This window comes from Panicum hallii, chromosome 9 (assembly GCF_002211085.1).
Source record: "Panicum hallii strain FIL2 chromosome 9, PHallii_v3.1, whole genome shotgun sequence".
NCBI classification, from domain to species: Eukaryota; Viridiplantae; Streptophyta; class Magnoliopsida; order Poales; family Poaceae; genus Panicum; species Panicum hallii.
The window spans coordinates 46,923,036-46,935,115 of NC_038050.1; the positions used below are offsets into that span (position 1 = coordinate 46,923,036).

The 12,080-nt window shown below is 47.7% G+C and overlaps 1 protein-coding gene across 4 annotated transcripts; it reads left to right on the plus strand.

The window, feature by feature from the left end:
- Positions 1–8,305: 8,305 nt before the first annotated feature.
- LOC112875244 lies at positions 8,306–11,050 on the plus strand. 4 transcript variants are annotated; one of them, XR_003225162.1, is made up of 5 exons: positions 8,306–8,804; positions 8,913–10,101; positions 10,182–10,301; positions 10,393–10,431; positions 10,508–11,050. XR_003225162.1 is itself a non-coding variant. In XM_025939017.1 (5 exons), exons 2-5 carry the CDS (start codon positions 9,908–9,910, stop codon positions 10,758–10,760), a joined length of 606 nt encoding a protein of 201 aa, XP_025794802.1. In that variant the 5' UTR covers positions 8,435–9,411; positions 9,507–9,907; the 3' UTR covers positions 10,761–11,040. The 4 variants fall into 4 exon arrangements, 3 of the variants coding, with proteins under 3 accessions (XP_025794804.1, XP_025794802.1, XP_025794801.1); XM_025939017.1 differs by having other exon boundaries at positions 8,435–9,411; positions 9,507–10,101; positions 10,508–11,040; XM_025939019.1 differs by having other exon boundaries at positions 8,306–10,101; positions 10,393–10,422.
- Positions 11,051–12,080: the final 1,030 nt, after the last annotated feature.

The following is a 12,080-nucleotide window of genomic DNA, read 5'->3' on the forward strand; positions in this document are numbered from 1 at the left end:
TGCACAGACGAGCTCACCGGCGGCGATGGCTCGGGTTCAAGCAGAGGCAAGGCGGCGGCCGCGGTCCGGGTTTTGGGGCGGCGCTGTTGGGATGAGGGGGTCCAAGGGGTGGCGTAGGAGGATAAGAAGGGCGGGGCCCGGGGTCTCGGGATAGGGTTGCTGCGGGGAGGACCGGGGATCTCGGGGAGGGAGGTTGCGCCGGAGAAGAAGGGAGGAAGGAGAAGGGGGGCTGACGCGCGGGACCGGGCTGGCAGCGAGAGGAAGGAGAGGCGCGGACGCTCGGGCTGGGAGGGAAAGTGGCGCCGACATGCGGGCCCGGGTAACCAGACAGAGAGAAGGGGAGGGAGCGTGGGGTGGCCGGCCGGGCGAAGTGGGCCGGGACGCGGCCCACGCGGGGGAGAAAGGAAGAGGGAGAGGGAAAGGAGATGGGCCGGCTGAGAGGAGTAAATGGGCTGCTCTTTCCTTTCTCCTTTTCCTTTTTCTTTTCTACACTCAAAACCATTCAAACAAATCTATTTGAATTCAAACAAATTTGAATTCAAACCCAGCACAAATAAAACAATGCACCAGCATGAATGCACAAGCATGTTGATCTTATAGTTAATTTTATTTTCTTGTGTTATGAAATTACTTTAAATGCGAGATAAATTAAGAAAAACTCCGGAAATTTTATTTGAGCCCAAAATAAACTCATTAAATTTAAAGAAATTACCTCAGGGTGTTACATTCATTCTCTAACTTTGATGTGAATAAACTTGCTCGCCTCACGGATATATATTTGGATGATTTTTCTTTTGATGACCGGAAAAGAATAAGAGACCAGTTAGAAACCTTCATTATTCATGTTAGAAGAGTTGAGGCATTCAGAGCTTGTTATGACCTTGCAAGCCTAGTAATAAAAATGGTTGAACTTAAGAGGCATGAAATATTTCCCTTGGTTTATCGCCAAATTGAGCTGGCATTGCTGCTACCAGTAGCAACTGCATCAGTTGAAAGAGCATTTTCAGCCATGAAGATTATTAAAACTGAGTTGCGGAACAAGATGTCCGATGGTTGGCCTAATAACTTGATGGTGGTGTATATTGAGCAGGAGATATTTAAAGGAATTGATCTTGAATCTATCAAGAAGGCTTTTCAGAAGAAAAAAGATAGAAATATGCAGTTGCCAAAGTCTCCTAGACGCAACTAATAATAAATATACCGGTATAACTCTATACTCTAATTGTGTATCTTGTATTACATTTAATATTTTAACTCTAATATTTCGTTACTAATTTATGTTTTCTCTTTGTTTGATAGCTTCTTTGGTCCAATTGTTGATTTGATGTGTACTTTACGTGTTTTTCTTCGTTTAAGGTACTTCTAAACCATATTTTTATTATGAATCTTTATTTCCGTATAATATTTGAACATAATCTGGTAATCCACCGCAACACCTGAAATTTTCAGCGTCCTCCACCGCTGGGTCGCGGCGTGCCCAGTGCTCTGGCAGGGGCTCCAGCGTCGCCTCCAGCGTGTCGGGCCGGAGCCTCAGCACGGCGTCATTGACCCGCCAGAACACGGCGCCGCGGACAACGGCGGCGGCATGCGTCTGGGCCAGGCTCCTCCCGCTCACCCTGGCACCGGACACCTTGCCTTCTGGGCCCCACGAGCCAGCGTCGGATGAGTAGGTCCGGCACGCCGTGAAGTCACGGCGGTCGTAGACGATGACGAGGCGGAAGGAGGATGCCGAGCACAGAGTGTCGTGGGCGAGGTCGTCGGCGGCGGTGAGCAGCGCGCACGCGTAGCGCCCGGGCTTGTCCCTGCCGGCGAGCGCCAGGAGGACGGTCACGTCCCCGGTCATGGGGTTGCAGACGGCAATCCTGAGCCGCGAAGCGCGGCAGAGGTCAAGGACGAGGCGGCCTTTCCGGGACGTGACGAGGCGGGAGCAGCTGAACGGCTCGTCGGCGAAGAGCGCGTTTGCGGAGGCGCGCGGGAAGTGCGACGCCAGGGGGACAAAGCGCGGGACGGCGTTGACGCCGTACTCTTCCTCCTGGTGGAAGAAGCCGACGGGGACGAAGCGGTCCGGGTCGGAGCGGCAGATGAAGGAGGCCTCGCTAGACATGAGGCGAGCGGCGCAGCGGACGAGGTCGTCCGTGTCCAGGAAACCAGCGAAGATGTGAAGGAGCATCTCGTCGCCCAAGGGCAGGCCGTCGTCGTCGTCGTCGTGGTGGTGGCCGCCGCCCGGGGCTCGCTTGAGACGCTTGCCAGTCCGGAGGAGCATCGCTAGAGGAACACAGATCGAGATGCGCTCAGGGTTAGTCTTAGGACTTAGGAGGGACACCCTGATGATTACGTACTCCTAGATAGTGACGTAGTAGAGGCTAGATTTGTATCGGAATCGACGTTCTTTTGGGCTTTCAAAACGGTGTAGGTTATATGTAAAAGGTCGTAAAAGTCAAGAAAACTACAGACACTGATAAACTAGGAAGTGAGGCGCGCTACGCCACGCCCGCTCCTGCTGTGCACGCCAATGCGTTGTGTCGTCACGCCTGGGAACTGTGATCATATAATTATGTTATGTTTTATTTTTGTTTATGCTTGAGCCGAGTTTCAGACTCATGGAAGGCACTGCATCCAATGCTGGATACAGTACTTGATATCCTTAGTATCATATACAAACATCAGTTTGTCATCTACGCTATGTTATTATAGGAGGGCAGTCAGTTTCGAAGAGCTTGGACCCAGAGAAATCTAATCTTGGCAACAGTAAAGGTGGGAAAGAATAAAAGCCCTTTGGCAGAGCCCCGAAACGGCTCCAAAACCAGCTCCGCTAAAGGAGGCTCCATGGTTAAGCCTAAAATAACTTCTACTATGGTGGTGAAGCCATATTTTATGGCTCCAACCGGCTCCTCTTTAATTCATAGTGAGTGAAGCCGTTTTACCAAACCTTTTTCAAAACGGCTTCAACTCTACTAGAAAAGAGAAGCCGCTCCACTGAAGAAGTCAAGAAGCTGCCGCTCCACTGAAGAAGCCGAGAAGCTTCTCCACTAAAGAAGTCGAAGCAGGAGCCATTTTTGGACCGAGAAGCTTCTCCACTAAAGAAGTCGAAGCAGGAGCCATTTTTGGAAGAGAAATGGAAGAGCTCGAGCCTTACCAAATAGACCCTAAATCCTAAATGAACCAGAACTGCGTTGCAATAAAGTACATTGAAATTAACATCATTGGTTAAAGCAAAGGAAAAAAGACATTAAAGGGAGGAAAAAGTATCCCACTTGACCGCTATACCTTTTGGTCCAACAAATTACAGGATATCCATAAATAGAGAACATAAAAACAGAATTATACATAAGAAATGAGTGTTCTGATGTAAAAAGGTGACTCGGTGAGACTTTGTAACGGCACCTAATTTTAAGCAAGGGACATGCATTGCCGAATCATGCTAAAAGGTCTGAAGCAGGAAAGGAGAAAACCCCAAGAAACAAAATCAGTTTTCAGGACACATTATATCACTCTGCTAAAAGCATAGCACTTCCCTGATACCAATCTTCTAAAGACATTGCTGTGCCAATAGGGGTATTGGGCAATTGGTATGGTCCCCACTTGAGAATGAGCATCCTAGTTGGTCTAATTTTGATCACCAAATCATGGATGAGTAACAGTACAGCAGATGAGTAATCATTATTGGAGATGTGATGAGCAGTCCCCAGAATACGGTGATGCAATGAGCAATAGGTGTTCTTAATGATGGCAACGCTGGTCAGCAGGCAGGCATGCTTTTCAGGTAAAATCAATTTCCTTAGCAGAGCAACTGGAACAACCAACGCCTGGAAAATAAGTTAAAAAAAAAGAAGGATCAGACTGAGATGAGAAAAAAAATATTATACATACCATGTGGAAAAGAAATACACCAACTACTATCTGTGCTTGCTACAGAAAGGTAGCAGAAGTTAAATTCATATATAACCAAAAGTGTGCATAAGAGTATAACGGAGTTTGAAAATCTTAAGCCACAACACAAATAGATGGGTAGAGGTATGCAGCAGGCTACAACAAAAACACTAATGATATCAGACATAGATGTATAATCAATGGGATTACATAAAGATCTGGGTGAACGATCTATGTGAGCCGTACATGACACACAATGGCTGTTCACATCTCAGTTCTAGTTGGAATATAGATAAAGGCTAAAACTTCCAAGCTTTAGAGCCTATAGATCCAGGGATGTGAATTTTATCAACTTCTTGATTGCAACTGCAGTTTTTTTATTTAAAAACTTCTTGATTGGTGCTACATCCAGACTCATTAAAGAGAGCAGTGCCACCTAATGTAAGGACTAATTGAGAAGATCACCACTCTATCTCAAGCCAGTTTGAACCAAATTGCATTAAGATATGCAAAGAGTGTTTTTCTATAATGAAAAAAAAATGGCACAACGAAAACCACTAACCATGGTCAAAATATGTTTGTGCTTGTTTCTGGTAACCATATGATTGCTAGATACATTGTCATGTGGGGCATCCAGTACCGACGCCGTCAGCGCGTCCAGGAGCAGCCACCGCCAGCGCCGGGTGGTTAGGCGTGGATTTAGGCAGGCAGGCATGCAGATAGACATGCAAGGATTGCTAGAATTAAGGAGTTTGTTTCCTTTTGTTAGCAGGCCACGGGCCTATAGAAATCATGTAATCGGCACTGTGTGGATTAAGCAATGAACACCTATCTCCTACCTCTCTCTCTGCTCTTAATCTCATCTCCTTCACCATTGAGCAGTTAGGCAAAAACCCTAGCGCTCCTACCCGCAGAGACTACGAGCTACGTAGTCGAGGTCCTGCTGTCTTGGGCGTTGAGGTCCTTGACAACCTGGTATCAGAGCCGTCTGGCTTGCGGACCAACAGGACCGGCGAGGAGAACGCGGAGCAGCTCCGGCGGATGATGCCCTGGGCGAGCATGGCGGCGCACTGACGTTCCAGCTCGTCCTTGTGCGCGGCCGGGTAGCAGTACGGGCGAACGGCTACCGGGGCGGAACCTGGTAGCAGGGTGATGCCGTGGTCGCGGGCGCGGGGCGGAGGCATGCCGGAAGGCTCGGCGAAAATGCTGGCGAACTCGGCGACGATGGCGTCGAGGAAGTCGCGGCCGCTGCAGGACTTCAGTGCCGAGCCCGGTGGACCTGCTACGCCGCGCCAGCACACCTGGCGGTCACCACGCCAGAACGTCATGGAGAGGGTGCAGAAGTCCCACAGGAGCGGCCCCAGCGTTGCAAGCCACTGCGTGCCCAGGACGACGTCGTAGCCCGCGAGTGGCAGGGCGAAGAAATCCGCCGAGAATGCCTCCTGGTCGATGTGGAAGGGTACGGAGCGGTACACGCCATGGCACGGAACGCGCTCGCCATTGGCCACCGTGACGCGCATCTTGTCGAGGGTGGGGGACGGTAGCGTGATGCGGGCGGCCGCCTCCTCGGCGATGAAGTTGTGGGTGGAGCCGGAGTCGAGCAAAGCGAGGAGGGAGACGCCACCGAGCATGAGATGCATCTGCATCGTCTCGCTCGTGCGCACGCCAGCGATCGCATGGAGCGATATCTGGGGTTCGGCCGGCGTGGCGTCCGCGGTGTCGGAGGCCGTGTCGTCATCGTCGTCCGGCGCCAGGTCGAGGAGGAAGATGCGCTGGCACACCCGATTGTGGCCCCTGCCGAACTTCTCGTTGCAGTTGAAGCAGAGGACGAGGTGGCGGCGTTCCTCCATCTCTGCCTGCGACAGGCGCTTGACTTGGCGCCCTTCCACCAGGACCGGCGCTTGCTGGGGTGCGGCCGGCGGCGCGGGCGCGGGAAGCGCAAAGCGTGGTGCGGGCGCCGGCAGGATGCCCTTCTGCTGAGGACGAGCCGACGTCGCGACGGCGAGCACGCACTGGTCGCGCAACTCCAACTTGCGGGCGAGGCTCATGGCGATGGCGAGAGACTGCGGGATCTCCACGTCAAGGCTGAGGGGTGGCTGGAGTCCCGTGGTGAAGATCTGCACCTTCTATGCTTCCGATAGGTAGCCGGCCCGGGGAAGGAGCGCCTCGAATCGCTCCTGGAAGTCGACGACGGACGCCGTGCGCTTGCACGCCATCAATTCTCCTAGCGGATTAGATCACAGGGGCGGACCGAAGCGGAGGTTGTGCAACTCGGTGAAGCGGCGCCATGGCGGCGTGCCCTCTTCGCGCTGGACTTGCATGTACCACAGCTGGGCACCGCCTTCTAGATTGTACGACGCCATCCACACCTTCTCTTCCTCGGCGATCCGTTGTTGATGGAAGAAGGACTCGCATCTGTTGATGAATGCGAGAGGATCGGACTTGCCGTCGAACTTGGGGAAGTCCATCTTCTGGAACCGGGGTGGGCGATCGTTGTGGTGCTCGCCGGTGACCAGCGCGCGGGGACCTGATGACGACGCATCGGTGCGCTCCTGTTGGAGCCCATCAACCTTGGACTGCAGCGACTCCACGTTCGTGGCGAGCTGCTGGATCATGGCAGCAAGCTCCGCCAAGGTAGGTTCGGCCATGGAGTTGAGGGATGGGAAAGGCGGCAGCGGCGGGGTGGGGTTTGGCGGTGGCGTGGTAGACGAGGAACGCCTGGAAGCTGATACCAGGTTGTCAAGGACCTCAACGCCCAAGACAGCAGGACCTCGACTACGTAGCTCGTAGTCTCGGCGGGTAGGAGCGCTAGGGTTTTTGCCTAACTGCTCAATGGTGAAGGAGATGAGATTAAGAGCAGAGAGAGAGGTAGGAGATAGGTGTTCATTGCTTAATCCACAGAGTGCCGATTACATGATTTCTATAGGCCCGTGTCCTGCTAACAAAAGGAAACAAACTCCTTAATTCTAGCAATCCTTGCATGTCTATCTGCATGCCTGCCTGCCTAAATCCACGCCTAACCACCGGGCGCTGGCGGTGGCTGCTCCTGGACGCGCTGACGGCGTCGGTACTGGATGCCCCACATGACATACATGTAAAACATTCTTACACAATGCGAGGCAAATTTCAGGGTTTTTTTTGGGTGGAAAACATCTGAATCTATTAGAATGAAAAGTGACGAAAAAGTGAGTGTGATTCCAGGCTGCCCATTCCATCCTTGGAGATGCTATTGCACTGGACCTTGGTGTCCTGTGATGTTAATCATTATTTGCTTCTTCTAAAACCATATACGGGCTATGTTAATACAATAATTTGAATTAAAATGACAATTCATTTTAAGCCCTTGTATCTGGAAAAACTCAAAATGACCCATATGGCTTGGAAATTTTGTACAAACTAAAATAATATACTCAAGTTGATTGCTGTCATGTCTCCATAAATTATTTCCAAAACTTCAGTTGTTGACAAAATTCCTGTATGCAATCTGAAAGAGAGGTAGGCAGACACAATGTTTTACAAAGAAATTCTAAGGAGACTATGCAATGTATATCATATGACAAAGTAGGAATGGAAGGATATCTTTGTACCTCTTATCTCGATCCGCAAAGAACACATGAAAGTTTCGTATAATCCTTTAAGGCAACGTAGGAGATGAATGAAACTGCAGCGATACAAATAGATAGCATATTTCCCCTGGTACTCGGCATAATTTGAAATGGAAACCTCAATAAACATGCCTGTGAAAACAAAGCAAAAGGCTGTGTGAATCAACTTTGTGCCTGAACAGATGGAACACACCTAACTATCCTCTTCTGAGTACATGTACATATATAAATAGAGATACTTGCAGTAACAAATGAATAGGGACTAAGAAAATATATATTAACATAATTAAGAAATAAATTGAAACAAAAAGGAAAATGGAGGAACAGAAAGGTTCATCAATTTGAGATATTGATATCTGGTTTCCAGCTTTTGCAATATGAGAGAGGCATCAACCTAGGCAAAAGGGCAAACTGTATCTGGGTTGGGGATGACAGATATATCATATATATATATATATCATCATATATCTCAAATGTGGTTAAATGGATAGCATGGATTTAATTGGCAAATGAAGTTTTATTATACCATATTTTTGCCGTAACCAATTTGGCGTGGCAGGGGATGTAAAGCAGATTATGGCAACAGACAAAGTAGGATATGATTGCCCTAGAAGTCAACCAGAAGCATGTATCAGGCTTGCATTAACTCATGGAGGCAGAAGCAAACACTCATGGAACAGATTATATTATTGAGCAAATTCCCTGTATGGCACTAAAATTTAACCCATTCCCTTGTGTGCCACTAAAATTTTATACTTCCCTTGGATGCCATTAAATAAAAATTACAATCCCCTCATTGCCATTACCGTTCCTTACCAAAATGTTACTGTTAGGGCTGTAACTGCTGTGAAGCTAAGGTTGAAATGTCATTGTTGTCCCTCCTTTCACTGACAAGTTTGGCCCACACACAGGCGCTCTAACTCCCCACCGAGATAACCAGACATCCAAATCGATTCCCTTTTGCCTTCTTCCATCCAAATCGAGCACGCTGAAACCCTAGCGTCAAGGCAGCCCATGGCGGCGGCGGCGCCTGCGGTGGGTCAAGGCAGGCGGTGCGCACAGGGGCAACGCAGGCGCGCGGCCTCGTCTGGGCGGGCAGCTGCGCCTCAGGAGCGCGAGCGCGTGGGGCAACGGCCGTGGCTCCGGTGGCCAGCCCACGTGGGGCGGGGCGACCGCGCCTAGTGGGCTAGCACGGGGGCGTGCGGCCGCGCGTGGGGCCCACCGCACCGGCAGCAGACATCCCGCGGGGGCTGCTGCTCCTGGAAGCTGTTCGCCGTGCTGGGTGACCATGGCGCCTACAGATGCAACTCCATCTTGGCTTGAACCAGGGTAAGAAACCTTCCCCTTTCTGTGTATGAATTGTTTGAGACTGGCATTAGATGATTCGTAGTAGAAATTGTTTGCACTTGTATCTTTTGATGCCAACTTGATTTACAGGATGGACCCTAAGTCAAGTTATTTGTTGGAAATAAGACTTGCTTGCAATCCTAGAACTAGAAAGGAGGTTTCTTGCTTTGTTGTTAGTAAGGTTGTAGATGGACATAATTGGATCTATCCAGTTGCTCTTGGAGTGTTTGACTCTGAAACAAGTGAAAACTGGGGCTGGTTTATGGAAAAACTTAGAGATGCCATAGGTACACCACCTGGTATGGCTATATGTACAGATGCTGGACAAGCTGTGATGGGTGCAGTGAAAGATGTCTTTCCATCAGCTAAACATAGAGAGTGCATGTTCCATTTAGTGTACAACTTCAAGAGAAGGTACAGCGGTAAGGTATTTGACGACCATCTATGGGCTGCAGCTTATTCATGGTCTCCATATTTCTTTGAGAAGAATTGGAAAGCAATGGAAGAGGCTAGAGCAGATGCAATGGATTACATAAGGCAGAGCCATAAAAGGATATGGACAAGAAGCCAATTTTTAACTCATTGCAAGGTAGACTATGTCACTAACAATCTAGTAGAGAGTTTTAATAATTGGATAAAGCACTACAAAGGTTTAAATTTGGATGATTTTATGGACAAGATCAGACAACTTCTCATGGAAAAGTGGGATGCAAGGAGGACAGCATCCAGGAAGATTGATGGAGATATTTTGCAACACATCAGGAAAAAGTTAAAGGAGCAGAGCTTCAATTTGGATATGGATGTGTCTAGATGCTCAGATGAAATTGCTGAAGTGTGTGCTAAAGGAAGCAATGGCTACAGGTGTGTGGTGAACCTACAAGAAAAAACTTGTTCTTTGTAGAAAATATCAGGTCTCGGGCATTCCATGCTTACATGCTATAGCCTTCATCACTTCAATAAGAGAACCTTTGGAGAAGTATGTTCACCCATATTATTCATTTGAGAGGTTTAGAGCTGCATATGAGAATCTGATCCCTGCGCTCACCGGCAAGTCCGAGTGGCAACAATCTGACCATGGCTTCTTCATGTATCTACCTATTCTCAAAGCTGTCGCTGGTAGAAGAAAGAAGGAGAGGTTCAAAGGAGCTGCTGAGAGTAGTGGCAGTACAACACGCAAGAAAGGGCAGCATAGATGCGATATTTGCCAAGGATTTGGACACCATTGGAACACATGTAAAAATGGTGACCCAGCTGACATAGCAGCCATGCTAGCCGAGAGGTAGTGCATGACATATTATCTAAGATGTGTATATGATATATATTGTTAGACAAACTAAGTAATAATGTTTGTTCATGCAGGGGGCCTCCTAAGAAGAAAAAGAAGCAAAGCACAAAACATGTTCAAGAATCAATCGAGAGCAGTATTATAGTTGCTGGCTCAACTTCTTCAGGGCCCACACCCATGTGTTTTCCACCAAGGTAACCATTTGGGCACATAGATTCAAGTTTTCTTACAATTGGAAGTTCTAAATCACCTACAATGTCTTCTCTCTTCTCTTCTGTATTGCAGCCAAGCAAGCTCCAAATTAAGTTCTGGAAGGTCTGTTAGGTAAAGTCAAGTTGATTACACAAGCTAACTTTCATTTTTTTCTAAGCTACTAAAATGAATAAACTCTTAATTGCAGGTCAGGATGTGACTCCAGCCAGCCTGAACCACTCTCCATCGAGTACCCTTTACCTTGTCAAACAACAACTGATACCTCCAAGCAAGATAACCAAAATGCACAACGGAAGGGAAAGGCAACAAAGACCAAGGCTAAGAAGCAGCAAAACTTGGTGCCACCTCATAGTCCTGCAATGTGTACCAGAAGCAAGGCTCCTAATAGCCCAGCCAGCCCAGCAATGAGCACTAGAAGCAAGAGAAAAATTCTGGACTAAATGTCCAGCTATGGCTTGTGGACGTTATTTTGCTTGTTTTGTAAAGTCTGTGTGATGAGGTTTGCATGACTTTTGTGATGAGAACCTTCTCATTCTGCTTTGTACAAAATCGTGGTCCTCATGTGGTCTGTGTAAGAGCTCTCTGTGTGTAATGATCCTTCGGTTGCTACTCACTTTGGTTGTATGTGATGGGAATCAGACACCCATTTGGTCAGATGAAACGTTTAACATGCATGAAAAATTGCTACTAAGCATTTATGTGAGATATTTGCCACTTGTATTTAGTTTCATTCTGGATGCGAAACATGTCGTTATTAACATTAATCTGGTTTATTTAAAGTATTCTAATTTCTACTTGTTCTTATGAGAGGGTTAAAATATTCTAATTTCATTATTAACATTAATCTGGATGTGAAACTTGTATTATCATTATTGAACCACAGTGGCAAGTAAGGGAACGAGCCAAATTCTACTTGTTCTTATCAGGGGGGTAAAAGTGTCATTTCCTTGCCAGCTTAACAGCAATCTAACACCTTACTGCCGGAAATGGCATTGAGGGGAATGTAATTTTCGTTTAATGGCATCCATGGGAAGTGTACAATTTTATTGGCACACAAGGGAAAGGGTTAAATTTCAGTGGCATACAGGGAATTTGCTCTATATTATTTTAGTTTTATACAGACAAAAAATCCATAGAAAAATGTCTTGTGAACGTAATGCTTCAATTCCAATTTTTGAGTAAACCAAAAGGGGTGAGAAACAAAAAGAATAAAGGATAAACCTGCTCAAATCATGACAGCAAAATACGACATCTAGATACATGAGCATGTTTGGATTGTTAGGTAGGAGACTAACCTGATTACCTGAATAAACGTAGCATTGATGAGGCGAACACAGAGGCACCACATTTATTCCTGTTCGTAGTTGAAGACAAAAACGATAATTGAAAAATATCAAATTTAGAAGAAGCTTAATTGGATATATATATATATATATATATAAAGAGGAGAGAGGCAGGGAATTTTAATTTTTGATCATCTAGAACATACCAAAGCACATTGATTGTGCGAGGGCTTGCAGCCTTGCAGGCGCCAAATCAAGCATCCCCGTGCGACCCAATGTTGTTGAAATCAAGACTCGTCTGTCTTGAGGCTCTAGGTTGGAACGACGCCGTTCCTTCCTTCATCAGAGCCCTCACGTTCCTGGTCGTGGTAGCCGGCTTTAGGCAAGTCAGATAAGCGACAGAGGACACGGTGGAGCCAGATCCCGAGGCGGAGCCCTCCACGGTGGGGAAGATTGAAATCGAGGCCGTCGCAACCG